At 37.2% G+C, this 20,920-nt stretch overlaps 2 protein-coding genes across 2 annotated transcripts in view; one reads left to right on the top strand and one right to left on the bottom strand.

The window, feature by feature from the left end:
• Window positions 1-726: 726 nt before the first annotated feature.
• Window positions 727-13,789, bottom strand: mogat3b (monoacylglycerol O-acyltransferase 3b). Its single transcript, XM_022678644.2, has 8 exons — window positions 13,644-13,789; window positions 7,708-7,803; window positions 7,410-7,517; window positions 6,161-6,231; window positions 5,857-6,061; window positions 4,525-4,699; window positions 2,435-2,619; window positions 727-1,858 (listed from the first exon to the last, which is right to left on the bottom strand). Exons 1-8 carry the CDS (start codon window positions 13,675-13,677, stop codon window positions 1,704-1,706), a joined length of 1,029 nt encoding a protein of 342 aa, XP_022534365.2. The 5' UTR covers window positions 13,678-13,789; the 3' UTR covers window positions 727-1,703.
• Window positions 13,790-18,949: 5,160 nt separating this feature from the next.
• Window positions 18,950-20,920, top strand: part of LOC103046857 (neuronal tyrosine-phosphorylated phosphoinositide-3-kinase adapter 1) — a 60,179-nt gene continuing 58,208 nt past the window's right edge. Inside the window, exon 1 of the mRNA XM_049475279.1 lies at window positions 18,950-19,787. The gene's annotated coding sequence lies outside the window, so the exon portion shown is untranslated. The remainder of the gene's footprint in view (window positions 19,788-20,920) is intronic.

The following is a 20,920-nucleotide window of genomic DNA, read 5'->3' as shown; positions in this document are numbered from 1 at the left end:
GCCCCATGTAAGCTAAAAAAATGCTGCACTGACCTGGATATACAGGACATTGAATGTGGATGTGATTCCTGCCAGAGTCGTTTGTCTGTTCACATGGGCAATTGTAGCCAGACACTAATGGTCACAATCATTACCATTCACTGTGCTGTCCCCTGGTACTGGCAATGCCTTCTATTATGTATTCCAGGTACATGTGACACTGTTGGTTAAAAAAAAAATGAAATGCCTGCACAACCTCAGAAATAGAATGTCTCATCCATCTGGCACCCACTATCAGGCCTCACTTACAAGACAACACCTCACAGCTTACACAGGTGTGGGCTTTTTCATGCTGTTTCCCATGGTAACATTTCATGTTTCATTTACACACTGCTATACTATACAAATAGTTGTTTTGACAGATGCATCACACTATAATGAAGTTTGCCCATCATTTTTACCCATCAAGTCTGGATTTTTGGATGAGGACCAATCCAAAGTTACCTTGTGTAAAAAAAAAAAAACTCTAAACTCTAACAAACATGGTGTGCATCACAGGTAACCATAAAGAACTCAAATTCTTTTCTTCTAAGTGTGACGCAATAACTAGGTAATGTTCATAAATTCTAGAACAATGGGGTAAAGATACTGATAAAAAAACTGATAAACTCTGATAAAAAGCTTTTTCAAACTATAAAATACAAAATCAACTTGAAGCATTGTTTTAATTAAAAATAATACTGTTTATAAATATAAATTTCATCCTAAATATCACAATTACACAAATTTATACAATTAAAAATAATAAATAATCACAATTGAATGCTAAAATATTACATTTGTATATTGACATTTCTGCATAACTAAAATCTAACCAAAATTCTGCAAACCAAAAAAGTATTTCAACTTTTCCATTATGGTTAGTTAAAAGCATTGTGATTCACAACCAATAATGATCTGGTTGGTAAATAAATAATTGATCTCATTTAGCACCTCCTATCTTGTGATTATAAATAATGAAAACTGTGACATATAGACACATATCATCATAAATTGTTATTGATGTGTTAAAGCCATAAAAACTTTACAAAAGTGCTTCACATCTGGAAAGGCACCACAGCTAATGGTGTATAAAAGGGACCCTGAGGGAGCGAAAACACGATAAACTATTTTTTATTATTACTTATTAAGTAGAGACATTCAGAACCTAAATGCTGAAGTGAAAATTTGTTTGTCCATTCATTTCAATTAGAAGAATCAACTGCAGCCAAAAGCTTTCTGTTGTAGCTAATTTATATTTCACAGTACGGTGTGGCAACTGTGGACTACTATTAATTCCAGATCTGCTTCAGCTAAGTATCATTGGTAGGCTGTAATGTTTCAGGTACGGACACAGCATTTTAAAAGGGTTTAGGTCTGACTTGGACTAACCCCTACCAAATGTTTAGATTAGATTTTCCTTTTAATTGTTTGAGGTAGATTTGTGCTTTGGATCATTGTCTTGTTGCATGACCCAACTGAGCTGCATTTTTAGCTCATGGACAAATGACCTTTTCTTAGTAAACACATAAAATGCATCATATTGTGTTTTTCACTCTTTCAGGATCCCTTTTATGAATAGTTTGATTTAAATTTAAAATGGAATGTCATTGAGTGTTTGAACAAAGTCTTTTTCATGGCACTGTATATAGGTTTGTGTGTGTGTGTGTGTGTGTGTGTAGTGTCTAAATGATGTGTAGTTGATGTGTTTCAGCCAGTCCACAGCTGGTTTTGTGAGTATGGAACAGTTTGGATAGGGCCTCCATGTACAGTGAGTGATAGTGGTCCACCTGCTCTTCAGATGGATGGCAGATATAAGGCACAGATATGGGGCTGCCCACTGTGAGAGAGAATGGAAGAAAGAGAGAATATTAATATGGGGTATTAATATTAATATAATTATTAATATAACAATATATTATTAATATTATATCTATTAAACGGGCAATATACTACTTTTTTGCTGTTTATAGCTTGCGAATGTTTAAAGTGTCCACAATAATCCATGAAAGAAGCACATATTTAAATATTTATCCTCAATTTTTTTTGTTCCAGTAAAAAATAAACTCTTTTGTGTTTGTCCATGTCCTTGGAAGCGTTTTAGATACACTAAGCCTAGCCTTGACGTGAGGTATCACTGTTGACACAGTAATGTGTCCTATGTGTGGAATTTCAAAGTCCAAAGCTTGAAAGATATTTTAGTATTGTTGTTGTTTCTAAATTAATATCAACTTGTTTACTTTGCATTATTTAAGGTCTGAAAGCACTGAATCTTTTACGTTATTTTGACCAGTTCTCATTTTCTGCAAATAAATGCTGTAAAGGACAATAATTTTAATATATAATTTATAAATATACATATATATATATATATATATATATATATATATATTGAGGAATTCATTTAGATACTGACCCACGGTAGTGACCGGTCTCTTGTTGGGCAGCAGCAGCCAGCGAACCCCAGTGAAAATGCACGGGGCGAAACCCATGACTTGCTTGAAGAGAGCTTGCAGTTTTCGGCCCACACTGCCCTCAGACAACAATACCTGAGGGAACAGCTCGTTCTCTCCGAAAGAATATACCGGAACCAGGTCAGCCCTGTGGATACAGAAGGGGATTGTGGGAAATGTAGTTATGAAGTTTAGTTAGAGGCTACGTTCACATTACAGGACTGAAGCTGCCTTTATTTTTAAAAAATCATTGAAGGTTACTTGATAAAATGCCCTGTTGTTCACACTAATGACATACAGGTCACTTATAACCAAATATATGAATCTCAATATTTTCTCAATATATATGAAAAGCAATACTTTTGCTTGAATTCTGTTTTGTAAAGCATGATTTTTCCACTAAGAGTAGTCTGTTTGTTTTTTCTAAATATCAATCTTACACTGACATGACAAAAGTCACAGGATATTGGTATGTACATTGATCAGGAAGTATTACTTCAGTGGATGGAAGTTGCGAGGTGTTATCTTGTAAGTGAGGCTAAATGCTGACCAGGATGCTTACGGTGAATTTACACTGCTCCGACGTGACAACGCACACGGTCGCACTACCCCCCTCCAACCGGTCGCATGTGGGCGTGACAAAGGCTTTCCCTGCGTCGTCCAATTAAATCGTTTTAATAAATGGGAAATGCTTTTTATATAAGCTATTATTATTTCCAATACTTAATAAATATAAATGTGTCTTTATAGATATAAATGTTTGAATGAGCTTCATTACACTGTCTAGTGAGCAGTATATAAGCTGAAAAAAGCAAACTTTTCCAATTAAATTACATATTAATATTTTAAAAACCCACCAGAGACTCCAACAATCACAGCAGCCTTTCTCCTCGCTGACAGAGTCCCTGTGAATCAGCGGGGATTTTATAAAGAACAGGGAAGCCTGAAACTTCTCTTCCAGGCTTCTCTGGACGCTTGAAAGCGGAACTAAAATGTTTTCATGCGCTGCGCTGAGGACGCGTTACAGGCCAACACCTGCTCTCTGATTGGATAGACGCATTGCGTTGGACGGACTCATTTGCATAAAGTTCAGCTCGGCTCAACTTTTCATCGCATCGCATCCCCCGCTCTCGACGCGTCGGACCCATGATGCACCGCGCGACTGCGTCTGACGGAGGCGGCGCTTCCCATTGAAAATGAATGGGATCCGTCGCTGTGCGTTGTCGCGTCGGAGCAGTGTAAATTCACCGTTATGGCAAGGCAACGTGATGCATGGGCATTTAGAATTCATCAATTCACAGTGTCACATATGTAGTAAAGGGGTAATGATCATGACCTGTCTAAAATTGTCTGTACAAACAGATAAGCGACTCTGTGAAAGAAATCACTTCAACATTCAATGCAGGAGACCATACACACATACAGCTCTGGAAAAAAATAAGCTTAACTGCTTGATTTTTTGCACTAGGAGTGGCATAAAGTTATCCAAAATCAGTGTGTAAGAATGGTGGAGGAGCATATGCATGACTGTGATTAAAAACAAAGGCTATTCCACCAATATTGATTTCTGAACTTTTAAAACTTTATGAATATGAACTTGTTTTCTTTGCATTATTTAATGTCTGAAAAAGCTCTGCATTGTTTTGTTATTTCAGCCATTTCTCATTTTGTGCAAATAAATGCTCTAAATGACAATATTTTTATTTGAAATTTGGAAAAAATATTGTCTGTAGTTCATAGAATATAACATCAATGTTCATTTTACTCAAACATATACCTATAAATAGCAAAATCAGAGAAACTGATTAAAAAAACTGAAGTGGTCTCTTAATAATTTCCAGGCTGTATTTCACTGGTCAGTGCAGCGTTCTTTAGCTTCCATGGAAAATGGCAAATGTCATAGGGCACTATATAAAATTTCCGTCTCGCGGAGTGTGGAATATTAGTGAACAAAGAATAAGTTTACTATAGGTAATGCCAGTGAAATATTGACTATGACATTACTGTATTATTAACTTATTATAATTAAGAGTTTCTCTCTTTCGTCTCTCACCCATTCTCCAAGGCCAGCCGGACAAAGCCTTTCCTGTGTTTCATCACCACAGTGTTCGCTCCAGGAGAACAAGCAAGTGACTCCTCTGCTCCTCCAATGATAATCACCAGAGCATTGCCCATACCAGCGCGGCTTAGCTTGTACTCTAGACTTTCCTTACTGACCGGAAGCATGCCTGTGACCATGAGAGAGAGAGAGAGAGAGAGAGAGAGAGAGAGAGAGAGAGAGAGAGAAGGTAAATAACAGAATCCACAGTTCTTAATGAAATTATTCAATTTATGACCTGTTCTCAAAATATTAATTAATTTATTTATTTATTTATTTTTCCCGAAAAATAGACATTACATTACATGACATGACAATAGACAATTCATTACAAGAATTTGATTTCATTTTATATCTTGTAGCGCCCCCTTGTGCCTCCAATCCAGCTTTGACCCATCAAGTCCAAATAACCTCATGACATAACTGGAAACTGGAGTGAGTTCAAATGTTATTCTAATGTTTAAATAAACTTTAACTAAAACGATATAATAATAACCAATGTAGCTTTTTTAAGATGGTTGAATAAGATTTGTGGTATATACAGCTCTGAACAAAATGAGACCACTTAAAATTGACGAGTTTCTTTGATTTTACCAAATTAAAAACCTCTGGAATATAATTGAGAGGAAGATGGATGATCACAAGCCATAAGCCAAGCTGAACTGTTTGAATGTTTGCACCAAGAGTGGCATAAAATCATTGTCATCAAAGCAGTGTGTAAGACTGGTGGAGGAGAACATATATTAAATTGTGATTAAAAACCAGGGTTATTCCACCAAATATTAATTTCTGAACTCTTAAAACTTTATGAATATATATATATATATATATATATATATATATATATATATATATATATATATATATATATATTTGCATTACCTGAGGTCTAAAAGCTCTGCATTTTTTGTTATTTCTGCCTTTCTCATTTTCTCTAAATAATAATATTTTTTTTTAATTTGTAAGAAATGTGAGTTGTCCGCAGTTAAAGAATAAAACAATAATGTTAATTTTACTCAAACATATACCTATAAATAGCAAAATCAGATAATCTGATTCAGAAACTGACGTGGGCTCTTAATTGTTTGTTGTTGTTGCTGTATTTACATTACAGATGAAACTGGTGACAGTCCAGATTTATTTGCCAGAATGTCACATTATAAACTTTGCATTGACTGTATCAGAGATTAATGATAAATCAGGATTCATTTTAAATATACTAATGCTATTCTTTTAAAGTAAAGGAGTCACAAGTTCTTACCCAGTTCCATCTACACACCCACTTACCTGCAAGCAAGATGTAGTCTCTAAAGATCGGAAGGCGAAAGAGTCCGGCCAGTATGGCCAGTGTGGACTGCACTCCTGGGTAAGCCTCAGAAAAACCACCAGCCTCTGTGCTGAAGCAGGAGAACGCCCCCATGCTCATAATTCCATGTGGGTGGCATCCAAGTATATAATTCCTACTAGGACTGAGCTCTGCTGTCTTCACCAGCTGTGAAAAAAAGATATTTGAGGAAGGCGAGACGCTCTTCGACCACAGTGCTGAAATCAAACTGAAGAGGTTTTTATTAAACAATGTTGTTTAGATTACCTTTACTGGGAAGTACTCCTTAAAGTGTGTCCACATTTTCCAGCTCCTTACAAATGCTGATCTTCTGCCACCTAGTGGACAGCACTGCACTCAGTCACTAATTTAAAATAGTTACTGAAATGTTCAGGTACCAGAACATTTCTATAAGCTTACTAAATATGTATCTGAATATAAACATTAAAGCTCTACCATAGCAAGGTAGATTTGATGTTCAAATGTTAAAATTAATTTTTAGTAGTGAATTAGCTGCAATAATGTACATATCTTACATATCTGACACACACAGCTTCTGTCATTTTGTACCAATAGATAAGCAATAAATGAGCCTATGACACAGATACGCCACAATGAACAATCTCTTTTTTTGGAAAAAAACATTGGATGAGGTGTCCACAAACTTTTAACAATATAATGTTTAACAGCTAAAACAAAGCTAAATATGTTTGGGATTCAGCAAAAAATGTTGGTAAGTAGATTCAGGATGGTGCTAGGTTTCAAGTTAAGCTATGCTTGGATAAATCATTTAAATGGGATAATATAAAATATAAAAAAGACATTTTTAGAGAAAAGACAGTTTTAAAGTAATTTTTAAGCCACTTTTAAAATCACATTTATTAAAAAAAACATACACAATTATTAAACAAATTTTTAACCCTATTGAATCCATTGTCATCATTTTCATTCAACTTTCACAAACTGTCAAACAAACAAAAGCATTGAGATCCAGGGGTAAGTTTCAAAATTAAAAAAAGTTTAAGAAGAATTTGATAAAATTAAAAAAATGATGAGAAACATATTCAGAAGAATGTTCACAAATTCTCAGATCTTATACGTTTCTAGTCAGCAGAAACTAACAATGCATTAAAAAACAATTTACAGAATTTTAGTTTTGTTGAATTAGGCTTTGACTTTAGTTCTTCAATTTAACAACTTCCACAAGTGTGAGGTGGTTAAAAAAGATTAAAAAAAATTGTAATAAAATATTTTATCAAGAACTCCAGTTCCAGTTCCAGAAAAGCATTTCTTTTTTTAACACACTTTTGTGAACCCTGCCCCAGACCTGTCTGCGATATTGTCGCATTGTGCAAAATGGAAAGAAAAAGCTAGCACACAATGTGTAGATATTACGAAAAAAGGACATTAAATGCGCAAGTCCAGCAGCAGTCCAGATTGTACTGTTGTGTCAGCACTCGGGTCATAGGAAATGGTGAAACAATAAGGAGTGAGTGTGTGTAAATTTGCCCCCTACCTCTTTCTGGTTTGTGCCAGTCATAGATCTGCCAGGTAAAGTAGAGGACAGAGATGGGCCACAGTGTAGTGAACATCAGATATACAATCAACAGCAGACCCGCCACTCCTAAATACAGACACATATTTAACAAACACATAGTGTTACAATGTTCCCAGCGATATGACGTAACACGATTTAGTCAGACGTTCAGTTCACTGTAAGTATTGTGTCTGCGTCAGATTTCTTGTGCCTTGAATGACTGTCATGAATGACTGGATATGTGTAGATGTGTGTGAAACAATGAAATATATCTCACCCATAAAGAGGAACGTCAACACCAGCTGGAAAACACTGACATCCTCAATAAACAGCTTCCACTGGGTTTTCTCTCCTCCCCCCTTCATCACAGCAACTAAGAGAGAGAGATACAAACTTGTTTAACTCAAAGAAGTTTCTGCCTTTGCTAAACTTCCTGAAACAGAAAAACTAAACATACTTATACTGTATTATACATATATATTATACAGTCTCGCTGTGCTGGCTGGAAAAAGAGATAAAATAATATAGAATTGCAAACTAAATTGATAAATATATATTGTAATTATTGATTTTAATAATTCATTGCCGTCATGCAAAACTCTGAATTTCCATTTTTGCCACATTTTAATATAGAGTAAATCTGGCAGTTGTTCTTTTTTTTTTTATTATTCCAATGCATGGACCAATAGAAATGCTGCAAAATTACTTTAAATGATTTTTTGCAATGACTTCCACTGAAAGGGATAACTAAATAAAACCCTGCTGTACACTGACATGCAAAAAGTCATAGGATAACTGGTTATAACTGGTCATTAAATGCATTCTCTGGGGAAGGCTAGGGAAAACACCAACGCCTGTATAAGTTGGTAGATATTATTTGGCAAGATGACGTGAATTACTGGAAGTTAAGCGAGGCCAAATAGGAGGTGCCAGATGGATGGATCATTCTACATTCAATGTTTTTCAGGTATTTAACATTCCTCAATCTACAGTGTCACATATATACCGGGAATACATCAGAGAAGGTATTACAACACACAGTTTACAGTACAGTGAGTGGTTAAAATTGTGCCAGGGGTGAGGGGTGTCTGGCTAGGACTGTCCACATAAACAGATAAGTGATTTTGTCAGAATTCACTTTCATATTATAAAGCCAGGGACCCCACACAAATATCCTGCAGGTCAGTGCAGCATTCCCTAGTTTACAAGGGATATTATATTAAATCCTGTCCCATGACCTTTGGCATGTCAGTGTATGGTGTCTGAATAAAAATCTGAATGAGATTAAAATGAAAATGCAATCACCAAAATACTAAAAAAAAACCTGCTTATGCTTATTAAGCTTTAAATATCTGTTCTGAGTGTGTATATTGGACACTTGAGTATCATCAATTTTGACACTTTTATCTATACTAAATATTACATGCATTTCCTATTTCACATTACATGCAAGTATTTACATCCAGATAACATGCCCATGTGTGGCCTGTGGGGATCCACTAAATTTAGTCCAGGCACCACTAAAAAAGAAAGTAAAAAATCGTGTTTATTTTTTTGTTTCTTTTTGTCTCTGAAAAAGATTAAACAAATGTTCAAACCTTAGAAATGATGTAATTTAACAGAATTTTAGGAAGATTGAAAATACAGCAGTTTCCTCTCCCAGCTCAAATGGTATGATACAATTTATTTCTGCTGTGTTGTACACTGAGCATGCACACACACTCACACACATGTGCTCACTATCAAGCACTGTTTATGCACTTTTTAAGCTGTTACTATCTGTCTTGAAACGTTTTATTTATTAAGCGAATGCTGCAGCCTGCCAATCAGCCACTGTCCTCTGTTTAAACTGAAGCAAAAGAAGGTAGCTGTTGATCCATTGGTCGGTCTGTGTTTTTATAATAAATTAGACAAGAAATTTTAAAATTCTCTCTTAAAACTCTGAGCTTAGAATCTCCCCTGCTGGAAGTTTTCCACATGGGCCCCACATACAGATACAGTCAGTGATTCCGTCAGTGAGTCATTCCATTGTTTTTTCATTCATTTTAAAATGTCTAGATGTGGTCTCTACGCAAGGGCGTAGGAGCAGGTTTGATATTGGGGGGGACACATTTGCCAATATGAACCCAAGCCCACCCTATAGTTTCTTAGAACAACATTTGTGGAAATTACTTTTAATCACAAATAATATTTTTTTTCTGTATTTTGTTTTTTATTAGTTAACAAGGTGATTTTACAACCTAAACATGTTACTTCACATTACATTTACTGTTGTAAGAAACAATTATGCATATACATATACATATGACAAAAATGATCAGTTATCACCTAATATTTAAAATAATATAACAGATTTGGTTATTATTATTATTATTATTATTATTATTATTATTATTATTATTATCATGTATTGGCATGTCAATTCTGTTGTATATTTACATTTTCTCCACTCTTTAAAAAAAATCCTACGCTTTTATTTTTCTATTAAGAGCTCTTCTAAAGATTGGTGTCCTTTTATGTAAAAGAATGTAACTTTACGTTTCATAAAGATTTTAATTATAAACGTCAGGACATGTGGCCTTACTGTGAACCCTGTTCTTACATATTCTACTGAATATTAACACTGTTCTACATGTTCTAGAGCTTTCTCTGCTTTAAAGACATTTAATAAAGTAAGTGGTGGTATGATGTGTCTAATACACTGCTGGATATACATGATTAAACTCAGTAAACTCAGTAAATGACTGTTTATTAGCTGATCAGCTGGATCAGGTGGAAAACACAATTTTGGGGCAGTGATCAGGGTTAAGAACAAACATAAAGTACTGTACTAAATTCTGACTATCCACTACATCTGGCTTCTAGATAACTAGTTAACTAAATGAATTTTTGTTCATTATTGCTCACAGTAAATCCTGTAATCCTAAATTAATAAAGACAGTTTAAAAATGAAACAGTAATTAGCTGATCAGGTACAGGGCAAGTTGAACATTACGTATATAGTTTATTTTTTCTTTAACGTTGACTTCCAATCTATCAAATTCCAAAGTTAAGCTAACTCACTCACACAGCTGCAGTTTATTAATCACAGTGGGTTTAAACTGTGTGCTGATTTAGAGTCTTGTATTTTTAACCAGCTATCAGAAACATCATCACAGTTTATGTGGTTAGCCTATCGTTACCTTTCTTTTAGAAAAATCTCCGTATATCCAGATCTTAATCAGCTGAAGCTGCTGCAGCCCGATCCCGCTGCTAAATCTCACAGCGCGGGGGCGGGGCTTCCCCCACTAGCACACCGCGGGCCGCAAAACCAGCAAGCTGATTGGCTGTTTGTGCTGAGAGACAATAGTATCTGTCTGCAGAGCCGCAGAGCCACGGATATACGGCAGCAGATTCACGCCAGCAGTTTCAAGCCAGTGGCATTCTGCGCATGCGTCAGCAGAACCGCGGATTTAAACCAGCACTTTCAGGCCGGTGGCATTCTGCGCATGCGTTGATACCTTCTTCGATTTTCTTAGCGTTAAATAACTGGTTTGACTTAGCTAGGGTTAGTTAAAAAGTTTTAGGAGGTATTCATATCATATTCTGACACATATTAGTCTTATGAGCCTCAATAGACTAATGGTCTATGTAGACATATTGTTCAATTACCCTTCAATTTAACCTCAACATTGATAGTTGGCTTACATGGGATTTACTTTTACATTTACTCATAACATGTATATGCCAGAATTAACTATTCACATCAAATATACAATACGTGATGTATATCATAATATAACTTTGGTGCAATGTTTTATATTTAGATTTATGGTTTCTATGCCAATAAAAATGATGAAGTTCTCCCATTTTTTATACTGATTGTCTTTTTTTTTGGACACTTACATTTACATTCTTTTGTTCTGAGCTGTGAGTTAAAAGTGTCCCAAATGTGTGATGAACAAACCATTGATTTATCTTACCACATGTGCAGGAATTAAACTGAGCATAATGTTAAACACTGGGCTAAAACAAATACATATAGACATTTACATGGTAAATATTGCACACATGATTGTATAACCTAGCTAATGATTTATGTAAGCACCCTAAAATTGGACATGAATATGCCTAGGAATTAAATACCTTAATTAGCTATAATAATTAGAAGGACAAAATATCACTCATCTGCTTAATTCAAGCTCAAAGTTGAGCAATGGCTTTAATAATACATGGTCTTTATGTGTACAATTCCATGTGCAATACTTGAGTAAAATAAACGCTGTTGTTCTATTTTATAAATTACTGACACTGTTTCTCCCAAATTACAAATAAAAATGTAAATGAAAAATAAACAAACAAAAAAAAAAAATCAAATACTGCAAATAATGCAAAGAAAGTTCATATTAGAATTAGAATTAATGTTTCTATATGAATATTAACTTTTTTTTTTTTTTGCATTATTTGAGGTCTGAAAGCATTGAATCTTTTTATATATATATATGGTCATACATAGTAAAATCAGACAAACTGATCATGATTTTGAAGTAGCCTATTTTATAAAGTATATTTTGTATATTGTGAAGTATACACACACACACATATATATATATATATATATATATATATATATACATTATATACGTATATATACATACATATATACTCTATATAGTCTATAGTCTGATATTAATATAATGATATAACGATTGTGTAAAATACTTATTGTATTCACTGACTTACCTTCATGTTGGACTGCTCGGTTAAAATGGAGTTTTAGGTGACTCCTAAGTTTTGTGGCCGATGTTGGCTTATAATGCTGTATGGAGCACAACGGGCAGTGATATTTTTGGCAACATGTGCCACATTGCTCATATTTTGGCACGGAATTGCCTTTTCGGATTGAAACATGCATTTCAATCCCAGCAGAATCGCGTTGTCCTACTGCGCATGCACAGAATGCCACCGGCTTGAATCTGCTGGCGTGAATCTGCTGGCGTATATCCGTGGCTCTGCGGCTCTGCAGACAGACCCTTCTCCTGAGAGACGGGACTTAATACCTGAACCGGCTCCGTGATTGGTCCGGTCTGTCTCCTCATTAATAGTACAGCTGATCTGAGCGAAACGATATAATTGTTGGGGGGGACAAATCCACCTGTTTCCAATGTCTCTACGATGAATGAATGCATGTGAAAAAAAGTGCTCTGGTGGTATGGTATAATGGTGCTTTAAACCCATGATGTGTTATTTGCACAATAACACAGTAATGAACTGCCGAACTGCTGTTAGCTCCTGTCTGACAAGACTGTGTCGCTGCCTGGCTTCAGCTCTGCCTGTGGGCCATCACCAGCCAAGGTCATGGCGAGGTCATGAATACTATTTCACAGGTTGAGGCAGACACAGGTGCTTTTTCTGATCGACTCGTTCTGAATATTTTCAACTATAGTTACTGAAGACAATGGAGGTTGAGGAGTTTTAGAGTGACAACTGTATTTCACAAAGAACATGTTGATTTTAGCAGAAGGACACCTTTAAGGTGGGCTGTACTTGGGCTGTAATGATAGGGCATTGGCCATTTAGGAAGCCCAACTAAGTCCCACTAACAATACACCCCAAATCCACTCAGAGCCCAAGACCCTTATAGCCCATGTTAAACTCAAGCCCATCCTTTTGTGAGTTTTTCCCCCTCTTCAAAATAATTCTGATCTCATAACCACCTTAATGACTGGGTGGATAAAACAGGAATGTCAGAAACATCAGTGGAATCCCCTTTAAAAACTCTAAAACCCTGATAATAGAATTTGAGTGAGCTCTCCTTTATCATCTTCATCATCACTGACCTCTACCCTAGTATGGTATCATATCAGAATGTGTGCAATCTGGACCTCCTGACCTGCAGCCTGATTGTGATATTAGGCAATAAATCAGATAACAGCATTCACATTTACATTCAGTGAGTCAGACATAAACTTCTCAGACATATATCTTTACTTTTTTCATTTTTCATAAAGAGTTTTAAGACTGAACTCGATACAGTACACCAGCGTGTCCTGAAATGTCAGCCTCCAAGTATTCCCACAGTGTCAACAACAGTAAACTCGTGAAAATTTACAGCAGTAATTTCGTGTTTGTAAACAAACCAAACTCTCACAGAACATGTAGCTCAGGCTTGTGGACTACTACAGCTAACTGATACTGAGCAGTGTGTGAGGTGAAGGTAGTTTTGAAGCTCACCTGTGCCGTTCAGGTCCTCGCTCGAGCTGCTCATTCTGTCTGTGAGTGGTCGAGTTGTCACTCTGCCGGTGGCGCGCGCGCACGTGGACTTGCCCTTTGATCGGTTGAGTCCGAGATAACAGCGTTTCTCAGGCGGGCGACCTGAACTGATTTATTCAGCCAAAGCTTCATAAACCTCCAAAGCGGATCACTGAGAAGCGAATCCTGAGCTGAACCCGGTTCACCACCAGCGAACTAAACCGAGCGCAGTTTCCCCTCATATTTAGTCTCAGATTGTAGTAGTGGCCTTTTGAACTTCTCCTAAGTTGCTCAACTCTCTCTCTCTCCCTCACTCTCTCTCTCTCTCTCCCTCTCTATTTATACATATTCTCGTTCGTTATTTGTTTCTTCCTATTTATCTTTTCCATAATCTCTCTCTTCTCATTGTCTTATTCTTTATTCATTTTTATTTATATTTATTCCTATTTCTATCTGTCTTTCTGTCTCTCTCTCTCTCCTTTATTTCTTGTTCCCTGTTTTTTTCATACTCTTTCTCCTCTTTGTCTTTTTTCCTATTTCTCTCTGTCTCTCATTCACTGTTCATCTATTTCTTTTTCATATTTTTTACTCCTTTTTTTTACTCTCGCTCTCTCTTTCTATTTCTTGTTCTCTCTTTGTTTCTTTCTTCCTATTTCTCTCTTTCATAATCTCTCTTCTCATTGTCTCTTTATGTCTATCTTCATATTTCTCTCTCTCATTTTTTATTAATCTTTATTTCTTTCTTCCTATTGCTCTCTCTCCTTTATTTCTCATTCTCTCTGTTTTTTTCTATTTCTCTCTTTCATACTCTCTCTCTCTTCTCTGTGTTTATTTGTCTTTGTTTCTATTTCTCTCTCTTCTTCTCATTCTTCATTCTCTATTCATCTTTTTTTCATGTTCTCTCCTCCTTTCTTTCTTTCTTTCTCTCTCTCTCTAGTGTATATACAGTATTGTGCAAAAGTTTTAGCAACCTGTGGGAATTTTGAGTTAAAGAAACTTCACTTGTCTCTGCAGTAAGTGTTTATTAGCTCAGTAGAACACTAACATAACAATAAATACGAACAGCAATTTTACAAAAAGCAGTGCTTTAACAGCACTGTTTTCCTTAAAGTATCTGCTAATCTTTCCTCGCCTGAGTTTAATAGAGTTATTTCTAGTTCTCATCATAGCAACACCTGTGTTGGTAAATCAAATCTTACTAATGTTAAATCAGTTGAGATGGAACTGAACATGAACATGCTGGCTGAGGGCATCCAGGAAAAATCTGGAACTAAACTTTTTTCTACAGCTTGACTCAGAATGCAACCTACTTAACTACAAATGAAAAATTCTCGTTACTTTTTTACTGGATTTATGTTTATTTGCATCTGTTTAAATCATAGGGGGCTGTTTTCAGGTAAAAACACTCGTATTGCTGAGATAAATGAATTAGTGTTATTTGCATAGGTGCCTAAAACTTTTGCACAATACTGTATTTGTCACAGTTCCCTAGCTTTATTGCTAGGGAACTAGCTTTATTGTCATAAATCGCAAATAACAACTGTTGCCAAGGCTCTATCTTTATTTTTATCTTTGTTTCTCTAAATTGTTCTCTCTGCTTCTTTCTTTTTATCTTATTTTTTCTTTCTTTAGTTTTTTTCTTATTTGTCTTTTTATCTATTTCTATAATTGTTCACTTAATTTCTCTCTAGATTAATTGCTTGTTACCACCTGAAGCAATTGTAAAGTGTAAACAGATTGCAAGTGATTTTGAAGCATTTATTAGTTATCTAAATCATTAATCATGACATTTTTAAACATTTTTTTTCTCCTGCCAACCTTTGATTTTAAGATACAAAGTTTTGTCTGACAGTGTGTGCAAGTGTGCGTGTGAACATTTCTGTCTAGACATTATTGCCTAATAGGCTTCTCTTATAGCCTAATTAGGAAGTTTACCAGTAGTTTTCATCATGTGTGCAATTTATGATGTGACACATATTAAAATAAACATATTTAGGTAAAATAAAGCTGTTTGTGTGGGACGCACAATGGTTTATGGTAGACTCAGTGAGCAATGAGTTGCAAAAGGTTGGAAATCCCTGGTGTAGACCATGATAATTGATTTACCTTTAACACCATATAGCAGCCAGTGTCACATTTGGTTGTTCTACACCAATACTAATGTGCCACGGTTAGCTTAGCGCTTATTTACAGGATTTGATTGCATCCACCACAAGAGCATTAGAAAGGTCAGGTAGGGGTTTTTAATGATTAGTTATGGCACTCCAGCTCATCCCAAATATGTAAGGTATCCCCTAGATGAGTATAATCCAACCAGCATTAAGCTGTGGAACTGGGACCTCTATCCATTGTTTTTGGGATGACTAACCAACATTTGCCCTCTCCAATGTTCACAGGCTGAAGGCAATCAGCTCCTCACAGCAATGCTCCACCATCAAGAACTAAGCCTTCCCAGAAGAGCAGAAGCTGTTAATGCAGGAGAGGGGGTGGTGCTGTGCTGCTGTTCATCACATTGTTGGCTAATTTCCGTTCTAACAGAAGCCTTAATTGGTAGAGTCCCCAAACAGCGTGTGAATCATGGCTTATTCCAATTAAAGTGACAAAAGTGTGACATTAAAGTCACACTGTTTTTCCCATTTTCCTCATTTTTCCAAAGAGGTTAAATTGATGTTTTGGGGCAGAGAGCCTGAGTTTTCATTTCAAATTTAATTGTAAATGGTGTTGGAGCCCCATGGGAGGGGGCAGGGATATAGGCAGCGTGGAGCATCACATTAGGTTTAATCTTAAATATAATATATATCATTCTACATCTCCAGCTTTGTGTACATATTTCAACCCATTCTTTGCCAATTTTGTGTCAGCAGTCTAATGCATAATGGCTATCTTCACGTTTCCAGGTCATATCTTGACAGTTCACATTCATAAATATAAATTACCTATCTTAAATGACTTCAGAGATGTTATTAATGAGGAGATTGTTCACTGGTCAAAATAAGACTGGGAGTTGACAAAGCACTCAACATGGCATCTGTTTCCCTCAACAAAAAAAGCCCCAGATATCTAGCTGGTTACACTGCAAGCAGAAGTTGATGTTCTAGTGTGGAATCGATATGTGTCAGGGCATAACAGCCAAAAACGAGTGAAACGCTAGAAACCATTTATAATCAGTTATTTCAAACAGTAACAATGAAACTGAAACACCTGGTTTTAGATCACAAATTTATTGTCCTGACGGACAGTTCTGGTGGAAACAGGAGAGTTAAGGTGCACATTGGATTCTGCTGTGATTTGCGTCCACAGTTAATCCTGTTGGATGTGGTTCGTCCTTCTTGGTGGTATGCTGACATTACCCTGGATACTGTGGCTCTTGATACATCACACCAACAATTTGTCCTCTTTTGAACTCTTGTATGTCACCCATAATGTTGTGTGCATTGCAATATTTTGAGCAAAACTGTGCTCTTACCCTGCTAATTGAACCTTCACACTCTGCTCTTACTGGTGCAATGTGCAGTTAATGAAGATTGGCCACCAGGCTGCTCCAATTTAGACATAAATCCTCCCACACTAAAATGACAGGTGTTTCAGTTTCATTGTCCAACCCCTGTATGTGTATGTTATCTTGGTTGGCTAAAACATGCTTGGCCAAATGCGAACATTCTTAACAGATAGAGATGCTAGGAAATACAAGGAAACACATGCTTCCCCGGGGTTATTCTGGTTTTCTTGGGTGTTGCAAGACGATTGCTAAGGAGTTATTGTGGTATCACTGTTGGTTGCCAAAGGTTTTTGAGGCAGTTTCTAAGGTGTTGCTGTAGTAATGGGATGGCTACTAAGGTATTACTAGGCTATTGTTAGGCTTTTGCTAGATTTGTCTGTGGTATAGTGGTGAAAAACAGAAGTGAATCATGTGTTTCAAATACTTGCTTAGTGTTGTTGAAACTGAATAAGGGTAAATGGGAGGAACGAGTGCTGAAAAATATACATAAAAAGACAAAGTGTGTATTTAAAGGCTGCATACAATCTCACCTCATACATTCACACCAAACAATCTGCAGTTGTAATGGTGTAGATATCTTGAAGATGACAGGATGAGCCATGCAGTGAAAAGAAAAGAAAAGAAAGAAAATAAAGAAGGAAATGTAGAAAAAGAAAACGAAGAAGAATAGATTATAATACATTAAAATTAATCTATATTTGCTAAGCTTATTTTTAGGCCAATTAATGATGTGACCGCAGGGCCTTAGACTGCAGTGGTGCTGTAGTATATGTTCAGGTGGTTAAAAACAGAAAACATTTAAACAGATTTATACAGTGAATGTTTACATTGGCAGTGGACTGTCTTGAGTCCTAAAGCTGCTAGGAGGCCCTCCGAGGCCTCAGGCAGACAGTGGTCCCTGGACACTGGCCCAGTTAGTTGCCATCCCTGCCATCAGACTACTGCTGAAATGTGCTCAATACATGTGAGCTTACTTGTAAGTGTATATGACTGATGGATAGAAAGGTGCCCAGTCATTTGTGTGTGTGTGTTTGTTTGGACATTGCCATATCACAAGATGTCCAAATATCATCTGTGTGTTTGTGTGTGTGTTTGTGTTTTTTAAATTAAGCTCACACTATTTGAATGACTGTATATGTATGTGGGTATTTGTGAGCTTGTTTTGGGTGTGTATTTTGCTATGTGTGCATTTTGTGTACTATGTTATTGACTGATTGATGATTGATTGTCCTTGATGATCAATACCACCATTGACTGGCTCTATGAACATGCTGGTCATCAAGCTTGGCCATGCTTGTCATTGGTTAGATTAATTATGAGTAATTATGTGTCATTGGTTAGATTAATCATGTGTAAAGAAGACCACCTAAACCATCAAACTAAAAAAAAGCATACAGGTGTTGATCAACATCTAAGCTTAAGCAGGGCATGCTGATGTTTGCATGTGTGCATGTTTTGTACACTATACTCTAATATCACTATACATAATATCACTGTGTCGTATGTGTCTATGTGACTAACTATGTGTGACTGTATGTACGCATGCATGTGTGTGCTGCTTGTAAGTTTACGGACACGATGTACAGACAGACACATTGACATCACGCGCCCCTGGATGCGCGCTCGTCAGTGTTTGTGTGGTGTACCATTTGGGGTGCTCTGGGTTTTTTGGCGCGCGCCTCCGGTTTTGACGGTAGTATAGGCAACGACTGGTTCCTCGTGCTCACAGACCTGCTTACGTTCGCGGACACACAAACAGAGTAAATAAGGTGAGTGAGTGAGCGAGCATGAGAGCGCGCGCGTGTGTGCAGACAGAGTGATGGAGGCACGAGCGCGGCGTGCATCAAAATACCAAAAGCAGCACGGTGACCACCGATTCGAGCCCACGCGACCCCTGCAAACCACGCAACAGCAGCGGAAATAAGGAGCATCATACACGCGCGCCTCGCGCACCGCCATCTCCGCGTGTAGCATGGCGGACTGAAAAATGTCGAGCGTTACAAAAACAGCAGCAGAAGCAGCGCGAGCGCAGAGCGGCGACGGCGACGTCACACTCCGTCGGAGCGGCGGCGGCGACGGCGGCCAGGCACGCGACACTACCACTGACTGAAAACGGCGGCGCGCATATTTTCCCGGGAAAGATAAGAGGGAGGAAAAAAACTGCGACATTAATATTAACGTCGATGACGCTGCTGCGCTCGTGCGCGCTCGCTCGCTCTCCTCCGTTCATCGCGGTTAAACGGTGAGGAGGCGGGGATGTGACGAGCCGCCTCTCCGGTTCACACACCGGCGAGCCCGCTGCTCTCTCTCTCTCTCTCTCTCTCTCTGTTTTTCTGTTTTCGTTTTTTTTCCCGCCCCGCACCGTCGCAGTGAGGCTGAGGGGACGGATACACTGACAGATACCGGAGCCGTTCCCCCCGCTCGCCGGTTCTGCTGGAGGGCGAGCGGCTGGTGGACCGGGGGATGTCTGTGTTGACGCGGTTTTACCGAGAGACGCAGTTTCTGATTTCTGTGTTTTTCCCAGCGAGTGGAGACTCCATGTTTTCCTCCGTGTTGACGCCGCCGCTGCTGCTGTCGTCTGATTCATCTCTGCGTTAAAAAAAAAAAACAACTACAAAACACACCGGGTACGTAAACACCAACGACACACACACCCAGAGAAACACACTCCTCACATTTTCTCCTGATGTCGTGCGTGTTTTTTAGGATTATCTGAGGTAACATCTCACAGCCTCGGGTGATGAAACAAACATATGACGGCTGAAAACGTGCTCTTGAGGGTGGAGGCTTATAGGAGACTTACAAACATTTACCTTTTTATACATTTAGCATGCTAGCTATATAAAATATAAACAAATATTAAAAACACTTCATTTGCAGTTCACATTATCACTCCAAATATTCATGTTAACTGTGTGATTTTCACCTGTCTGTGCGTTTCGACCTGTCTGAGGCCCCCAGGTGTCGGTTTCTGGTTGAACCCCAACAGTTGTAAACATGCTGGTGAGAGGGTGGAGGTGTGGTGGAGGCTGATGCGTACACCCTTTAGCTACAGTTTTATAGTATCTATATATGCATAGGCTATATAAGCAACACACACACACACACACACATAGCTCACATCCATTTACTCTTATTCTCTTGGCCTGTCTGAGGCCCCCAGGTAATTTATGTATATGGAGTATATTTTAAACATACACATACATATTACATATGAACACTACATACAACATTCATATCCATTCACTCCATTCTCTTGAACTGTCTGAGGCTCTCAGGTCGTATACATATATATGGAGAATATTGTATACATACACATCCATATTACATATACATATAAACACTACAAACACCTTATACACAGCTTACATACATTTACCCCATTCTCTAGACCTGTCTTTTGCGGCCCCCATGTCATTTATATATATATATATATATATATATATATATATATATATATATATATATATATATATATATATGGATTATATTATATATACACACCCACACAACATATAAACACTACATCCACCTCATACACAGTTTATATCCATTCACTCCATTCTCTTTAGCTGTCTGAGGCCCCTAGGTTGTATATATATATATGGAGTATAATATATACATACACACCCATATTCTAACACATAAACATTACACACCTCTTACACAGCTCACATCTATTCACTTTATTCTTTTTAGTTGCGTTTTTAGTCGTTTCCCACCTGTCTAAGGGGCTATATAGCCTATAATATACAGTATA

This window comes from Astyanax mexicanus, chromosome 1 (genome assembly GCF_023375975.1).
Source record: "Astyanax mexicanus isolate ESR-SI-001 chromosome 1, AstMex3_surface, whole genome shotgun sequence".
NCBI classification, from domain to species: domain Eukaryota; kingdom Metazoa; phylum Chordata; class Actinopteri; order Characiformes; family Acestrorhamphidae; genus Astyanax; species Astyanax mexicanus.
This window is presented reverse-complemented; position numbering and strand designations above follow the sequence as displayed.